General features: G+C 40.0%; 1 protein-coding gene across 3 annotated transcripts; it reads left to right on the top strand.

The window, feature by feature from the left end:
- Positions 1 to 238: 238 nt before the first annotated feature.
- Positions 239 to 8,709, top strand: LOC143326048 (uncharacterized). Of its 3 annotated transcripts, XM_076739519.1 has the most exons (11): positions 239 to 1,956; positions 3,762 to 3,968; positions 4,538 to 4,638; positions 4,760 to 4,932; positions 5,274 to 5,468; positions 5,742 to 5,828; positions 5,926 to 6,172; positions 6,252 to 6,377; positions 7,607 to 7,747; positions 7,911 to 8,019; positions 8,142 to 8,709. In XM_076739519.1, exons 3-7 carry the CDS (start codon positions 4,610 to 4,612, stop codon positions 6,069 to 6,071), a joined length of 630 nt encoding a protein of 209 aa, XP_076595634.1. In that variant the 5' UTR covers positions 239 to 1,956; positions 3,762 to 3,968; positions 4,538 to 4,609; the 3' UTR covers positions 6,072 to 6,172; positions 6,252 to 6,377; positions 7,607 to 7,747; positions 7,911 to 8,019; positions 8,142 to 8,709. The 3 variants fall into 3 exon arrangements, with proteins under 3 accessions (XP_076595634.1, XP_076595633.1, XP_076595632.1); XM_076739518.1 differs by lacking the exon at positions 239 to 1,956 and having other exon boundaries at positions 3,338 to 3,968; XM_076739517.1 differs by lacking the exons at positions 239 to 1,956; positions 3,762 to 3,968 and adding an exon at positions 4,316 to 4,441.
- Positions 8,710 to 18,784: the final 10,075 nt, after the last annotated feature.

Here is an 18,784-nt window from a genome sequence, read left to right as displayed (position 1 = left end):
ACTTCAGATAGTGGAAGACAGCTTAGTGAGAACCTGCTCCAACTGCGCACATTCATAAACTTAAATCCCAAAGTGTGATGACATTAACCACCTTACTGGATCCAAGGCTGTTACAAGGCTGAAGTATGAATGTGCCAACATTATCAGGAACCCTGCAGTAAATGTCTGGATGACAAAAGAAGTGCAGAGCCTGCTGAGGAAGAGGAACACCGCCTTCAGGTCTGATGATGGGGCACTATACAGTGCTGCCAGAACCAATCTGAAGAGAGGCATCAGAGAGGCCAAGGCCGTCTACAGGAGGAGGATTGAGGACTGCTTTCAGAGCAACAACTCTAGGCAGGTGTGGCAAGGGGTCCAGCACATCACCAACTACAGATCCAGCAATACCTCGGCAGTTGTCGGTGACACCTCACTGGCGGAGGAGCTGAACCACTTCTTTGCCCGCTTCGAGGTGGAGTCACCGGACACAGCCACACTACATCCAACAGCCCACAGCAGCCACATCCTCACAGTAGAGGAGCACAAAGTGAGGCGCACGCTGAGGGCTGTGAACCCGAGGAAAGCTGCGGGACCCGACGGCATCTTGGGACAGGTGCAGCAACACCGCGGCTACCATCAAGAACGCACAACAGAGACTGTACTTCCTGAGAGTTATCAGGAAAAACCACCTCACTCAAAGACTGCTTGTGTCCTTCTATTGTTGCTCCATAGAGAGCATCCTTACATACTGCTTGTGTGTGTGGTTCCCCAGTTGCACAGCTGTAGACAGGAAAATGCTCCAGAGGGTCGTCACCACAGCCCAAAAGATCATCGGTTGCCCTCTCCCCACCCTGGAAGATCTGTACAGTTCCTGCTGCTTCAGGAGGGCTAACAATATTCTCAGGGACTCATCCCACCCAGGTCATTCGCACTTTGAACTGCTGCCCTCGGGCAGACGCTTCAGGACACTGAAAGCTAGCTATCATTGACAGAGTGGCCTGTGGAGAGGAGGGGCCTGTGCTGGAGCTCTGAATGTTTGGCTCTAACAATCCATCAAAAATCATGAAAATGACTTGACATCTAAGCAGTTAAGTGAAATTTATGGCTTGTCATTGAGATTCAGCTGGTGTGTTTAATAAATAAATAAATAAATTGTTTTTGATGTTTTGGGCACTTTTGATAACACGTCAAAAGTGTGAAACACCAGCCAAAACTTAAAATGGAGTAGGTCAAGAAAGCCTTGAAAGAACTGGCAAAGAAAATTGATGGAATGGCAGAAAAAATGTGGTCAAAATAAGCGGTTTAGTTGAAGATGTGAGGAAACTAAACAACCTACTCGCACTGAAGGACGAGAAAATTGCAGAACTGGAGAAAAGAGTTGATGAGCTGGAGCAATATACACGAAAAGAAATGTGATCATTAGCGGCCTGAAAACAACACACCACACCTACTCGAACGTCATCCGAGGTGAGAGCAGTGGAGCAGACCTAACTGAGGGAGAAAAACAGACGCTGGAGGAGCAGGTGATCCAGTTCTTCAACAGAAACAACATCTCCATAAATAAGGAGAGTATCGCTGCTTGCCATACTCTTCCCAAAAGAAATGGACAAATGGAATGAACCATCATTCTGAGATTTGTGAACAGAAAACACAAAATGGAGCTTTTGAAACAAGGAAGGAAACTGAAGGACACACAGGTGTATGTGAACGAACATCTTACGAAAAGGAATGCTGAGATAGCTAAACATGCAAGGGCACTGAAGAAACAAAAGAAAATCTATTCAACATGGACAAGGGATTGCAAAATCTGGATTCGCACAAATGCTTTACTTGGTGAGGAGGCGAAGGTCCTGCTAATCTGGGACCTCAAAGAGCTGGAGAAATATGAAACTGTATAGCCAACAAGAACATTCATTGGTGGTCCAGATTTATCTTATAGACATCTTTTTCGCCCTTGAAGAGCCCGGCTTGGTGGTGGTGAGTAGGTGTATGCCTATATGGAACAGCCCTGCTACATACTATGTAGGTTTATTATTTCATTTTTGACTAAGGCTGATGCCTGACCTTCTGTTATCCTCATATTCCTTTTCTACATCCCCCATGGACTCATATTGGACTTATTCTGTTTATCACTACACCTGCCGATTTTTTATACCACCATTACTCAATTTTTTTGTTGGATTCAGTTTGGAGAAATTGCCTCATTATCTATTTTTGTGGGTGTGTATATGCTCAAATTTGGATGTGTGTGACTGGGAAAGCGACTGTGTGCGACCACACTGAACAATTACTACGCAGGAACAAGATACAGATATAGACCCGGAAAGTAATTTTTTTGACTATGTAACCAGTAATTGTTGTTATTACACCCAAAACCAATTTAAGGAGAAATTCAATTTAGAGCATGGTATATCAATCGTACACTTCAATAGTAGGAGTCTATACTCAAATTTTAATAAGATCAGAGACTACAGAGTCTACAGCATTACACCATGCAATTTAATGTAATCGCTATTTCTGAGAGCTGGCTTAGCCATGACAAAGTAATTTCAACTTTGTGAATAGAGCAAATAAAAAGGGTGGAGGAGTCGCACTGTATGTGGACAACAGGTTAAAGTATAAGATTGTAGAGAGTATGATGACTGTGATTGATGACATCTGTGAATGTATTGCTGTTGAAATTGATATGGGTAAAATGAAGAATGTCATTGTTAGCTGTGTCTATAGAGCACCCAACTCTAGCATTGAAAGTTTTAAAGATATGTTTGAGGCCATGGTTTCAAACACCAAGCAGAAGGTTGCCTTTTTATGCGGGGACTATAATATAGACTTCTTAAATCCAAATAAATCACCTGTAATAGTATGGAGGGCTAAAAGTGCCAAAATTAAATAAATAAATACATCATTAAATAATTACTTAAATATGTCATTAATTAATTAAAATTGGAATTAAATACATACATGTGTTATTAAATGTGTCATTAATTCATTAAAATACCAATTCATTTTAGGTAAAAAACATATATTATTATTTTACTAATTAATTAATTATTTCATGGTCCTTGTGTTGCAGTGGATCATGAATTTATTTTATCTGTCAACCTCGCCCATCAAAGCCGGTGGGCGGATCCTAACACCTGATTGGTTACCGTGCACATCAAGTCAAGGCAAATCGATTCCAGATAATGGATTGATGCAGAGCTTGTGAACACATTCCGATACACTGGGTGGCGCTATTCACCTCTACGTTGGTTTGGATACTCTATTAAACAAAACTTTATGGGCAACCGCTAAAAATCTAGACTCGGTCCTCTAGCCCCAATGTTGATACAGCTTGTGAGTTGCAGGACAAAATGTCAAAAACCTGCCCAGAGCTGCTGAGAGAAGCAGCGAATTTGATTGAGGAAGCTCTGAGCAGAACTCCTCCGGCTCCGGCGGCTCAGTCACAGCAGATACCTGCTGCTCCATCACGTAACGTTACACCTGTCCAAGGTAAGCTAAATGATTTAATGTTAGCCAGGTGTGCTACTAATCAGTGACTCGGGACCCAGGTGTGGGTTAAATTAGATAACAATTTGGAGTTGGATCGAAAATGTATTTGCAGTAGGCTCATTACTGTGTGCTTCATGTGTACATGTTCAATGTAGCTAAATGGTGGGAGCATAAAACTAGTTCTCTAATCGGCAAAATAGTGTTGGCTGGCAGTGACATGCCGAGATAGAAGTTGAAGCTGTTTTAGCTGACTGGTGACCATTGAGCTGTGACATTTTTCTGTGTTGCAGCCGACGTAGCAAGGCTCTTTGCGCCGTATAATGGTGGAGCCAGAAGGAATATGACGAGACGATCAGCACAAGTCCAAGTTAGTCGAAGAGGCTACACACACACTGTCTGTTGTTTGGCTGACCACAAGGCGGATAAAGTTCCAGGCATGCTGCTTAAAGCAGACCTCCTTACTTCCGGGCTTGGAGAGCAAAAAGTGACATTTTCAGGTCAGTATGAAATTAGGGATTTACCAAAACCAAAAAAAAAAAGATAGTTTGTACTGTCTGTGGCTCGTTGAAATTATTTGCGGTTCAACTCGGCATTTCTTTTTAGTCACAAGTATTTCCATATGTTCATATTCGACTCAAACGTGATTGATTTTCATAGTGTGAATAATATTTGTCACAGGCTTTAGGTGAGTCAATATGAGTTATGTCTATTTTTTTTTTTTTTAAATACAGGGAATGACAACGATCCCATGGTTATAACAAATAAACTGATGGAAGTGTTTCCGAAACTCAAAGAAGGGGGAGGCTTTGAATTTCTAAAAATTGCAGGATCTACTCGTAGCCAAAATCTTGTGCTGCTTGCGTGTCCCAGCACTGGATACACCCTTGCCTATCTGAAAGATCCATCGACGATGATTGGACAGGCTACAATCTATATACGTCCACTTCAACAGGATCTACCCATAGATTGTGTACATAGATTTACAGAGACTCAGTTTAATACATAATGAAAACAAAGCTCACTGGTGACTTTTAATCATTAGTTAAACGCTATTTGTTGTTGTTAGGAGAGCTCACAAACTGCCTCTGGTCCAGTCATCCCCTGCATCACCTGTCAGAAGGAAGTTCCCTTTTCAGAGATGAAGCTGCACAGATTGAGCTGCAATGGGTATGTAATTCCTAAAGAAATGCAAGGGTAGCATATTCATTTTTATTTTGGAAAATGTCTCTCTTACAGTGTTGTGCACACAAATAATTCATACCATAATTTCAATTTTGTTAACTTCAAGGACACCCACACAGGAATTGGAGAGAGAACAAGAGGGAGGCCGAAGTGAAGAAAATGATAGAGAGACAGCCCCAGTCAGTGACAGTGTTCCAGTGAGGCCTGGAACATCAGCTGAGAGTGCAGTTGTACCAGCAGTGATTGACGAGGACTTGGATCACAAAGAAACAGACAATGGTTTGTGTCTTCACAATAGTGTTGCTGTAAGATTTTGTGTAACTTAAACTCAGTCAATAGAAAAATGACACCTGCAAGATATAATTAGATAAGAGAATACAATTACACACAATTAATAACTGTTAATAATAACTGTTAAAATATTTAGTTTTTGTTCAGAATGCTGTTATTATGTCAACTCAGCTTTGTAACAGATTCTGCAGATGTTGGGCCTCATGTTTGTCAGTGACATGGCCAGAACTTTCCTCCTTTTCTGTAGACTGAGAGGATATCTGCAGGTGACATGCCAACTCACAACATGTCTCTCCGGAATATATAACTTTATTATTGTTGTTGTCTAGAATGGAAGCTTATTAAAGAACCAGCTCAAGCTGCCAAAGTTTTCAAAGAGAATCTGCTAAGGGAACATGCATCTGGGAAACCACTGAGAATGAAAATGAATGTAAGGGAGTCTGAAGAGGACAGGGAACGGGAACTTCTCTCATTCTACAAACAGCCGCAAGAATGGGCATGTCCACTTCACTGTACTCTTCTTGGTAGGTAATACAAAGTTTGTAATATAAACGTATCAGTAAAGTTTATACCACTCAAGTATCTTATATGGAATTGTTACATGGGAGAATGGGATCCAAAAATTATATAATTTGATGACCACTTATGAAAAGCACAATATTCTCCTGTTATCTGGAATAGTCAATATTAAGGATGCTATTCTAAAATTACAGCCAATAGTTATGTTACCTTATCCAGTTAACTGCATTAGTCAGCCACTGTTTTTCCACTGTGTTATTATCAGTATTTTGTTTCAGGTGATGTTGCTGTCGGAGAGGGAGTGATGCGGTACTTTATGACAACAATAATATCCAAACTGCAGTTTGGATTCAGTCTAGATCTTGGTAAGTCTCTTTTGAAGGTTAATATGATGCAATTTTTAAATGTATATCAGTTGTTAATTGTTCTGACTTTATCCCCTGCTCTCTTGGTACTTTACAGGAGGAATGGGCCGAACACTGCTTTTTGAGGGTGAACCTGACCATCTTGTTCCAGCAGCATCAGAGGTGCTCATTGAAAGTGACCTCTTCCGGGTTGCAGGAAGGATGTTGGCCCACAGCATGACGGCCCCCATGTCACAGGATTAAGTCCTGCTGTAGTTCATGTACTGTTCAACGGGGACCCTGAAACGGCAACTGTTGTTACAGAAGACTGTCCTGATCTGCACATCAGGAGTATCATAAAACTGGTATGTATCATAAAAAAAACTTTGCCTTGCAAAATTATTGTTTTGGCAAATCTAATAACTTGTATGGTCTTGGTTTTAGCTTGAACATGAAGAACTTACACCAGAACAGAAGGACACAGTTTCAGATCTTTCCCTGTCGTGGGATCTCCCGGCAGTCAACAAAACAAATCGGAGATGGCTACATAACAAACTCCTACTGCATGCAGTGAGTTCCTGCTGGTTAAGTGACAGAATTCATTGCTGTAGTTGTTGAAATTATAGAAGGTGTTGTGAACCTGTTACGCCCCAGTCTAGGGGAGCCAAGACGCAACATAAAAGAGTGACAAAAAAACAAACTTTGTCTCCAAATCAACAAATATTCTACGACCAAACCCAGGTTCAATAGTAAACAATCAATTTATTGGTATCAACAAAAAGAGACCTGATGTACAGGTAAAAAAAGGGCCACAGCCAAAACAAAACAAAATAGTGCTAACTATATACAGTGTTACAAACGACCAACCAAAACCTGAAGAAGATCCAAAACCCACCACCACAAACCACACTACCAAAACTAATTCTACCACAATACACAACCGAGATCTGGGGACAAAGTTCTTTTAGTTCAAAACGCCAGAAACATAGGAGCCACTGATGTCAAGCCGAGTCCCCCGGCGAATGAGAAATCCCTGGTTTAAGAGAGCTGGATGCTGCAGCAGGGACCAATCGGAGAGCGACACCACTTGGCTTACGGAGGAGGGCAGGACCAGCACAGCTGCTCAAAAAAAAAGAAGAGCACACACTCACACACAAAAACATGAACCGGACAAAAAGACGCCACAGGACCACACAGGAACAAACACATAGCACAATACGGCCAGGGCCGTAACAGAACCCTGGCTTGTTATGTTATGTGAACACTGGCAGAGATGGAAAACATTTAGCATATTCTTTAGTATTTGCTCATAGTCATGTTAAAGTTCTTGAAAACCAGCATTTAATTCATATACAGTTTAACTACTTCAATATTTCTCACTCCTGCAAGTGTTGATAGAACAGTGGCATATTTTAAAAAACCCAATTTCACAAATGTTGACACAGTAGGAAAATGATTATACAAAACAAAATGTAATCCTTTACAAAAAAAGAGAGTAGCTCAGCAACACACATCTGGTTTTGTGAATTTGCCTTTTGATAATATACTTTGAAAAGGCGATACAGTCAAGTGTTCACTGCATTTGAGCACTAAAGACATCAGTTGCAGAAATGTATAAAATGGAATACATTATTCTAAAATGTGTTAATGTCTTAAGGGTTGATATATTCTGTACTAGTTTGAATGGATTTTATAAAGCACTTCATTATGCTTTTATGAACATTTTCCCTACTGTGCCAACTTTTGTAAAAGTTGGGTTGAGGATTTGGTCTGTAATATGGGTTGGGCCTGTCTCTTAGGTCATTGGGAGGACCATGCGCCAAATTAAACAGCTGAGAAAGGGACTGAAAGATGTGATGGTATGGCCCCTGCTGACATCTAGGCCATATGTTGTCTCACTTCTTTTCCCTAAAATGGCTGAAATGCAGTTCACACCCCAGGTATGTCATTTAATTTAGTTACATTTGTGACTTGACTTAATGAATTTACATGTTTTCAATGACCAAGCTGGTTATTTTTCCATTTACCAAGAATGTGATCTGCATATTCCTTCACCAAAATAAGTTCTCCCTTTAAAATAATTACATTGATGTGTTTTTTAAGATGCTCCTAGAAAAAAACACATGGCCAACTGAGGACAGTGATGATGAAGACTTTGACATAGAGTCCACGTGCCGCATCACTGGCTTCCTAAGGATGTTCATTGAAACAGGTATTAACACCTTATTTGGCAAATGTATTGCTCTCTTTACAAATGCTTCTATGTCTCATGGATAGATATGATCAATTAAAGTTCAACTAAATGTTGTCTTGAATCCATTTTATGACTTTTAGCTTCATCAGGTACACTGGCCCAGCTGCTGACATTCTGGGTTGGCTGGGAGAAGCTTCCTCCTGAACTGAAAGTGGAGATCTCTGGGGGAACCCTTCCTACGTCCTCCACATGCTTTGAAACACTAAAGCTGCCAGCTCATTTCAAAACCTATGTGGACTTCGAGGAAGCACTTGTCTGTGCCATAAGTAGTGCACAGACTGGATTTGGACTTATTTAAGTTTTCAGACAGATGTCATTGAATGTACTGTTCAGTAGGTCAGGTCAACTGACACATGTTCGGTGTCGTTGAAAACATTTAACATACTGTGCAGTAGTTGATCAGTGTTTTATTCAAAATATTTTTTCCACTTACTGAAACCAAACAGTTCTGCATCTTCAGCAGTGTTAACAGAACAACATTCATGTTATTCATTCTGTGGCTAATAATGAGACAGGAAGAAAATGAGTGGAGCTGTGCATTAAGTGCATTTACAAGATCTTAACAATGATTATAGTAAAACAGCTTTTTTTCTTTTTTTAAGAAAGCAAACTTTTTCAGTTTATGCTTGCTTGTTGTAAGATGCTAAATAAAAGCATGGGTTGGATATCAGTCTGCTATGATTCTTGATAAAACTTGCACAGTCTCTACATATGATCTAAGTGCATCAGTTACAGAAACTCCTGGAGCTGGCAAAATGGCAACCTCTTCCAGCGAGAGCTCACGGGCCAGCTGCATCTCGGGGACTGACATAGTGCCTCCATGAAGACTGTGAGGTCCATTCCAGTCGATCCCATAGTCTTCATAAACCTGAATGGAGGACAAGCATGATCAATCTTGTACTTAAAACTAGTCTGACATGTCATTACACAAAATATTTAAGATTGTTATTTTTCGTCACCAACTCGGTGAAAAACTAAATGTTGCCTATTCAGTTTTGTAAAATAATACACTATTAGTACACTATTGTGTATACTTATGCACAGTATACACAATAGAAACTACAGCTCAGAGGTTGATCTTTGAAAGCTCAGGAGACTTTGAAGATGCTATAACCTCTGTTTCAAGTAAAATATTTTCTCCCATAATTCCTTTGAAGAACAGACATTTAAAAAGTGTTAAAAGTTGATCTTTAACCTCAGTAGGCTCCTCCATAGGGCCTTGCTCTCTGTATCTTCTCCAGAGTTGCTGTGGTGACTGATTCCTTTCAGTTCTAAGACCATGAAAGTTCCAAGCATCCCTGAAAGAGTCAAGGCTTTGCTGGATTAGTGGAAAGAAACTCCGGTGCAGTGCGAAAAGATGGACTTCATTGTCTGGATTCAGTGTTCCCTGATCTTCCAATGAAGTGAAGATCTGATAGAAGAGGTCCAGGGTATGTTCATACACATCTCTCCACATCCTTTCCATTCTGTGTTTAGGAAAAAAAATTGACAAGGTGTTAATTTATGTGACATATGCTAAAGAAGTACACTCAACTGGTATGCTGCTTGTGTGAGCCTAGTTGCCAAACATTTTTTTACCGTTGATTGTGGACACTTCTGCCTGTGATGTGCGAATTCCTGTCAGTACCTCTGCTCCTGATCATGAATTCTGCTACATCTGCATTCTCGCCCCCTTTATCAGACCGTACCCTTGATGGCAGCCCGTACTCCTCAACAGCAGCGATAAAGCTCTGTAAGACCGTACTAGCTCTGTTATTGCCAGCCACAGTTAGGTAGACGACTAAACGACTGAATCCATCCACGCCACCATGGACAACAAATCTCCACCTGTCAGGCAATTGTGAACACAAAAAGGCACAACTTTATTGTAAAACAATTCTAATGACATCTATCGAAAGAGCCATTGTTTATCTGCTAGTATCACTGACCTGATGAGCTTATGATTGCCATCTATATGCCATAAAGAGTTTGGGCCAGAAACAGAATACTGCCGTCGTCTTAATACACGCAGTCTTAGACGTCTCATGTAGACTCCCTCTGCATCAACTCTGCGTAAAGACTCTTGCAGTCTTGAGACTGAGGGGAGGAAAGTAAAATAAATAACCATAAACTCAATGCCAACTTCATTAGAAACACCTGTCTAACATACTAGACCAGTACTGGGACAAACACTTGAGGAGTCACTTATCTTGAGGAAATGGTGGTGTCATAATAAAAGACAATATAATGATGTGTGTAAAACTACTACACTACAGAACCACCACAGCCTCAAAAATAATCAGAGTTCACTTAATTTTCTGAAAGAGAATAAACAAGTTGCAAACCATACTTCAGGATAGGATACTTTAATGCATGGCTATTGGCTTCAAGTAAACTGCAAATAAAATTACTGATGCATTACAAATGGATACATGAATATTATCTTAAAATTAGCTAGGCTCACTAATTTACTTTGTAGTTCATATTTAAATAATAAATACATTAAAAATAAATTCAATCATACAACAGTTAGTTCCGACCGGGTAAATTGATTGGACAAGAGGCATGTAATAGTAAAATCACTTCTCTCACAGGTTTTCGAAATACAACCTTAGCCAACTATTGCACTCGCTATATTGTTGCAAACTGACGTTCACGCCGAGAAGATGGATATGATGACATTTGTAGAGGTGTTGCAGGCTATCAAAGCAAAGCTGTGATATTGTTTGAACTGAATTATCAGTGGTCATTTGTTGAGATATTGATGAAGATGAGGGAGAGTGGAAGCTGTGTCGACATCCAAGTTTGCCAACGTTTCATCAGCCGAACTGGACAAAATTACAGTGGCAGATCCATAAGGCTACAAAGTAGCGTTGTGATTGCCGAGTGTGTGTGTGCTGCGTTGCCTGGCAACAGACTGAGGGAACTGTTTTTTTCGTGGAGCTATATAGCCTAACATAGCCTACTTGAATAATTTATTTCATCATCCTCTATTAACATTTCCTTACTCAGCATTGTTAAAAGCTGTGGTTGAACTTTTGTATAAAAGCAATATCACACGAGAAGTTGTGATGTTGTACTGTATCATTAAATATTGCCCATATTATTTTATACTCACTTGGAACACGCACACCTCTTGCATTTAGATGACCTTGCATTAGCTTGTAGCCGGTGTTTGGATGTCTTCTGTGGACTTCACTTACAATATGGTCCAACTCCTCATCATTCACTGCTGAGTACAGGTCTGTCTTTCTGCACAAACAAAAAACATTAACATTGAGTAATACACTGAATGTAATAGGCTCTGTGCGCAAGCCTCATGACGCACTTCCGATTCCGCCTGAAATCAGCAAACCAGTTTCCGGTTTACTTCCCGCTCCAGTCAAAACAACGCTAAAATAAATACAAGGAATGAAAAATGAATCAACATCCACGAAAGAAGACGAAGTATAATGTGAGAGGGACTTTTAAGTTCCAGAAGACGGTGGGTGGCTCTTATGAGCACTGTTGTGTGCCACTATGTGCCAGCTCAAGTCGCTATAACAGCGAGCTTAGCTTCCACTGCTTCCTGAAGGACACCGAACTTCGTGCACAGTGGCTGCAGAAAATATGCAGGATGGGATTTTCGGTAACTCAGCATACGAAGGTATGCAGCCGACATTTCGAAAATGCCCAAATTCGAAATACCCCCACAGGTAGACGGGTTTTAGCAGCAAACGCAGTGCCAGCACTGTTTGAATGGAACAGTTACACAGCAACCAAGACAAGAGCCGGTGTTTGGGATCGCCGCCCTCGACTGACATCAAGCCCAGAAACATCACCTGTGCCCTGATCTTTGTCTGACACTGAAATGGACATAAAGTCAACACAGTTAGCACAACAAGTAACAGTAAAGAACATACGAAGCAAACGCAAAACTAAGAAATTAGCACGTTGCTAATGTCAGCTAGTCAGCTAACGTCACCAATAAATCACTTACCCTCGTACTGGTGAACGTAACTAGAGATGTAGAGACGAAACCCTTTTACCCGTTTGCTCTTTGGAGCAGGGGAGTGGGCATCCACGATACGATGAACATTGTTGATAGATATCTTTGGCAGATTTTGCAGGCATCTTGTAAAGTTCATTGTGATGCGGATGAAGCTAGCCGCAAACCGGAAACTGGTTTGCCGACTTCAGGCGAAAAACGGAAGTACGTCACATGGCTTGTGCACAGAGGCTATAGGCCTATCCTTTCTGAGTAGATGAGACTGGCAATTCATAAACTGGAAACTCGTGAATTTAGTGTAAATACCTTAAACCGTATTGTTGCATGCGCCTCCTGATGGTCCTCTTTGACACTCCGAGCACCGCTGCAATTTGACAGGCTGGTAATCCACAAAGAACGTGATGTTCCAGAACTGCCCTCGGTATGTCAAACGCCAAACGCCCTGGTCCCTGTGTGTCCTCCTGTTGCACCCTGGTACCAGAAAAGCGGCGGAGTACTTCTTCTAAATTTGCAGTCACTCTATGGTCAACATCTTGGTCGGAAAGTGCGGAAATAACTCCAACAACTTCAATAAATTCCTCTGCTTTACACGCTACATGCTCGGGGTCAGCAGGTCCTGCTTCCACATACTCTGCAAGGTCTACAATATCTCTCACCAACTCTCTAGAAAGTTCATGGAGATCCTCCATCAACACAGCCACCATGTCTAGAAAGACTTCTTCTACTTTCGGTTTCAAGGCAGACCAAAGCAGTGGATTACACTCGATTCGCGTTAGCCCCGCCCACCAACGTTGATGGGTGAGGTTGACATATAAAATAAATTCATGATCCACTGCAACACAAGGACCATGAAATAATTAATTAATTAGTGAAATAATATATATATTTTTTTAACCTAAAATGAATTGGTATTTTAATCAATTAATGACACATTTAATAACACATTTATGTATTTAATTCCAATTTTAATTGATTAATGAAATATTTAATTAATTATTTAATGATGTATTTATTTATTTAATTTTGGCACTTTTAGCCCTCCATATAATAGAGGAATTTATAGATGCAATGTACAGTAAGGGCCTATATCCTAGTATAACCAAACCAAGTAGAATTACCACCCACTCAGCAACAGTAATAGACAATATTCTTACTAATAATATGACCAGTAATTTAGAAAGTGGATTATTAATAAACAATATCACTGACCATCTGCCAGTGTTTGTTATCCATGAATGTAAACACAAGAACTTAGACTGCAGCAAAATAAACATGCAGAGGAGATTAAGAACGGATGACACCCTGAATACATTCAGAAATGATCTGTTAGTTCAAGACTGGAGGAATGTTTATGAAAAGGAGGATGTTGATTCAGCTTATAACTTATTCCTTAATACTTTTTTGACTTTACATCATAAAAATTGTCCAATTCAGCAACCAATGAAAACATCAAAACGTCCAGATAACCCCTGGTTTACGGGGGTCTGTTGAATGCCTGCAAAAAAAAAAAAAAAAGAAGAAATTATATAAAGACTTTATCAAGCACAGAAAAGAAAAGAAATTAAATATAAGACATATAAAAATAAATTAACGGATATTCTAAGAAAATGTAAGAAAGATTATTATAGTAAATTGTTGGAAACCAATAAAAATAACATAAAGGGCACCTGGAATATTTTAAATTCAATTATTAGAAGAAAAAAACAAGTGCTGGATTCCCAAATGAATTTCTTGATAATGGTAAGATAATTAAAAACAGTGATGAAGTGGTGGCAGGCTTCAACAGATTCTTTGTAAATGTCGGGCCCAAGCTGGCCGATGAGATAATGCCTCCACAAGGGCGAGGTGTCTCACAAATTTTTGAAAAAAGAAACTCAGCTACTATTTTTCTGAGAGATACAGATAAAACCGAAATAATTGACATTGTTAATAATTTTAAGAACAAGACATCAAGGGATTGTGATGATATTGATCTATTCTTAGTTAAACAAGTAATTATAGCTATAGCAGATCCCACAGCACATATCTGCAATCTCTCACTGAAACTGGGCACCTTTCCCATTAAGATGAAAATAGCCAAAGTCATTCCCATCTTTAAAGCCGGTGAGCAGAATCTTTATACGAACTACAGGCCAATTTCATTGCTTCCCCAATTTTCTAAAATCTTGGAGAAGATATTTGCCACCAGATTGGACAGTTTTATTGATAAGCATGAGATCTTAACTGATAGTCAATATGGTTTTATACCAAATCGATCTACATTTTTGGCTCTAATTGACCTCGTGGAAGAACTAACTACCAGTATTGATGACAAGAAGTTCGCCATAGGGGTATTTATTGACCTTAAAAAGGCCTTTGACACAATTAATCATCATATTTTGCTTCAAAAACTGGAAAGAAATGGGATTAGGGATGTAGGGCTCAGTTGGATAAAAAGTTATTTAGAACATAGACAACAGTTTGTGCAGATGGGAGAGGAAAAGTCAATGCTCCTAAATATAACTTGCGGTGTACCACAAGGATCAATAATGGGACCAAAATTATTTATATTATACATAAATGATATTAATATTTCTAATATTTTGAAATTTGTAATTTTTGCAGATGACACAAATATCTTTTGCAAAACCTCCAACAGCTGTTAAAGATTGTCTCTGAAGAGCTAACCAAGCTAAAACTGTGGTTTGATACAAATAAATTATCTCTCAATATGAAGAAAACCAAATTCATGATTTTTGGAAACGCAAAATTCCAAAAGACTTAACCATTGAAGTACTGTGTGATAACACCAGAATTACGGAGCCCGGGACCTGACACGGGGAAAAAATAAATAAATTGTGGCCACGATATAGCTATAACGTGCGCACAAAATATTAATTCGTTCCCACGAAACACTAATTTGTTCCCACAAAGTACTAATTTGTTCCCACGAAATACTAATTTGTGGCCACGAAATAAACATAACGTGCGCACGAAATACTTATTTGTGGCCACGAAATAGCTATAACGTGCGCACGAAATATTAAATGATAATAATAGTATTCCTGGACAGCTGGGTAAGCAAATCGAGCGCACCTAAACTTCAGTAGCCTACGGGATGTCTTCAAGGTACGTTTCTTATTATGTTTTTGTTAATATCTTGTCGATATGTCCCACATTTAGACAGTTATTTTATCTACTACAACGGGTAGCTGCCGTCTCACCCGACTTTGTATCATCTTGTTACTATGTAGCTCATCCCCAGCCTAAAGTAAAACTCAATCGCTGTATCCCTGTCCATCGTTGTTTAGCGCCTCTGTCAGAGAAGGTGCGCTCGATTTGCTTACCCAGCTGTCCAGGAATAATATTATTATCATTTAATATTTCGTGCGCACGTTAAACCTATTTCGTGGCCACAAATAAGTATTTCGTGCGCACGTTATGTTTATTTCGTGGCCACAAATTAGTATTTCGTGGGAACGAATTAATATTTCGTGCGCACGTTATAGCTATATCGTGGCCACAATTTATTTATTTTTTTCCCGTGTCAGGTCCCGGGCTCCGTACTGATTAGAAAGAGTTTATGAAAATTCATTCCTGTGAGTAATAATTGATCACAATCTCAGCTGGAAACCGCAAGTCAAACACATTTGCTCTAAATTGGCAAAGACTAATGGTACACTTTGTAAAGTCAGACACATACTGAATCAGAAAACAATGTACATTCTATACTGCTGGCTTTTTCTTCCTTATCTGTCCTATTGTGCTGAGGTGTGGGGTAATACCTACAAATCCACCCTAAAGACAATATGCACCATGCAGAAAAAGGCAATGAGAATAGTTAGCAATGTTGGCTATAATGCACAAACAAATGATTTGTTTTTAAAATTACAAACATTAAAATTTATGGATATAGTGGATTTCAAGACCACACAAATTATTTACAAAGCCAAAAACAACTTACTCCCTAATAATCTACAAAAATGGTTTAAAGAAAGAGAAAGTGGTTATAATTTAAGGAGAGGGAATTTCTTACAATCCAAGGTGCGCACCACACTCAAAAGCATGTGCATATCTGTCAATGGGGTGAGGTTGTGGAATAATTTACCTGTAACAATCAAAGAAAGTAAACACATTGCTCAATTCAAAAGACAGTTTAAAATTCTCACATTAGAAAACTATAACAATTGAGGTGAAGGTGGACCAAATGTTTCATTTCCACTTTAAGAGGTTGTACTGAATTGTTTAGCCATAAAGTCTGCATTTTTTCCCCCCCTTTTTTTCAGATATTCTCTTGTATTATATTTTCAGTATATATTGTTTTTTTATTTTCAGAACTAACTACCTCAGATGAATCAAGAGTTTCTCATTTGGACAAATGGCGATACTTTGATAAAATAAACAGTAGCCGTGTTAGAAAATTAAGATGCATAAAAGAGGAAGGTAAACATAAGTTAGCTTCTTCCTTCTCCTTTTTTGAACATGTAGAGACCTTTAATTTATTTATTTTCTGTGAGAAATGTCATGTGTAAAATGCTTCCTTGTTGATTCTCATGTTCAAAAATAAATTTCATTTCATTCATTCAAAGCACGGACAAACAGACTAAAAAACAGCTTCTATGCAAATTATTTAGCAGAGGTGAACCTTGCAAGAACAGAAGATCTGCTTGTCTGCTGGAGTAGACAGAAACACCAACATCCCCACCTTTTTATGTTGTCCTGCATCTTCTGTTGCATGTGAAAGGTATTTTCTAAGGCTGGACAGATTGTTTCTAAGAAAACCATCTGAGCCCCAACACTGTTAAATAACTTCTGTTTCTAAATAAAAACCAATGAGCATTGTTATCCACCACCCCAATGAAACAGTGTTTCCTGTGTAATATTCCCAGCCCAACATCCCTGCACTAAGCACAAAAACAAAGTTTTATTTGTGGTGTTCATACAGGCATCTGTAATCAAAAAATTATTTTACAAATGAGCATAAACGTGCATGAGAGAACTGTGACAAAAATTAATGTTCAATTATATACAACCACGGAAAAAGTGTCCACTCAGGTGATGAGCAAAATTTTTTTTATTTCTTTACACAACAGGTCTCCCTAGTGAGAACTAAATGAAACTTCAGGTAGTAAACCTTATGGCAAACCAATGGGCTGCAATACTTCAATGGTTCAGGAAGCCTCAGTTTGCCATCACTACAATCGGGCAACAGGTAGGAGAGAGCTCTTCCCTTTTATTCTGTGCCTAAATCAGGATCATATGCATCAGGTATGCACCTGAGAAGGCGGAGCTGGCTGGGTGAAGAGACACACCCAGCTAGACAGACAACACTCACACTGGGAGAAGGGAAAAAGAAACACTAGGAACAGACAGGTCTGCAGGATCGTAACAGATTTAAATAGACAGGGGAGGAGAACTAATCAGACACAGGTGAACACAATCACCTGCAGGGCAGGATGGGAAAACACAGGAAGTCAACTTTGACACACGAGTGATGGCCACCAAAATAAAACAGGAAATAGCAACTTAATTGTCCAGATCCTAACAGTAACCCAGAGAAGGTGAGAGCAGCGGAACAGTGGCCTGTCCCGGAGACCCGAAAGGAGTTGCAGCAATTTCTGGGTTTCACGAACTTCTATTGAAGGTTGATGAAGCTAACGTCTTCCAAAGTGAAGTTTAGCTGGTCAGCTGAGGTGGACAGCTCTTTCAACAAACTCAAGGGGCTTTTCACCTCAGCCCGGCTACTTGTACAGCCTGACCTTAACAAGCAATTTATTGTTGAGGTGGATGCCCGATACCATCCTACCTGCTGATCAGGTAGTGTCAGCTCACTTGGGGAATTGAGGGTCTGGTTCGGGAGGCCCAACGACAGTACTCGGACCCATGTAATGGACCCCCAAATAAACTTTTTGTCTCATCACAGAGAACCCTGCTAACTGGAGCTCTCTCTTCCCCTGGATCGAATATTCACACAACTCACTCACCTCCTCTGCCAGTGGTCTCTCTCCCTTCGAGGTCTCTGTAGGATATCAACCCCCCCGTTCCCAGCTCAGGAGGAGATTGCTGTGCCTGCTGTCACTGACTGATTCATCCCACTTTCCACATCTCTCTGTTGAAACCTGTGTCCACCAGTACCCTTTTCCCTCTGTCTGAACTCCCTTCACCCCCCCAGCTCATCAACTGGGGTCCCGCCTTCATGGTTCACCGGTTGATTGATGCCAGGCGGCAAGGCAGGGGTTGGTACTACCTGTTGGATTGGGAGGGGTATGATTTATTTTGGATCCCTCCCTCATTGATGAGTTTCATCACAACCACCCTGATACATCTGCTAGGACGCCAGGAGGCATCCGTTGAGGGGAGGGTACTGTTAGGATCCGCTAACCTAAACCTAATGCAAGTTGGACAAGTGAAATATGTGAAAGTTTTAGGAGATGGAAACTTACTTATAGGATGCAATACAGAAGCAGAGGTGGAGAAGGCTAAGGAGATGACTAGCATGGGGAAAGTCAAAGTATCCAGGGTTGTCAGGGTGGGGGAGCAGAAGTTCAAGGGCTGCAAGGGAGTCATTTCTGGAATTCCTCTCAGTGTTCGTATGAAGGAACTGATGGAAGGTGAGGAATAAGTCAGTGAGGAGTGTGAAAAGAATGACAAAGGGAGTGGAACAAACTGAGACTGAAACCATCCTGATAAAATTTTAGGAAAAGATTGTACCAAAGGAGATATATTTTGGGTTCCTAAGATGTAGTGTAAGAGAATACACTCCAAAACCTGTAAGGT

This window comes from Chaetodon auriga, chromosome 9 (genome assembly GCF_051107435.1).
Source record: "Chaetodon auriga isolate fChaAug3 chromosome 9, fChaAug3.hap1, whole genome shotgun sequence".
NCBI classification, from domain to species: Eukaryota; Metazoa; Chordata; class Actinopteri; order Chaetodontiformes; family Chaetodontidae; genus Chaetodon; species Chaetodon auriga.
This window is presented reverse-complemented; position numbering and strand designations above follow the sequence as displayed.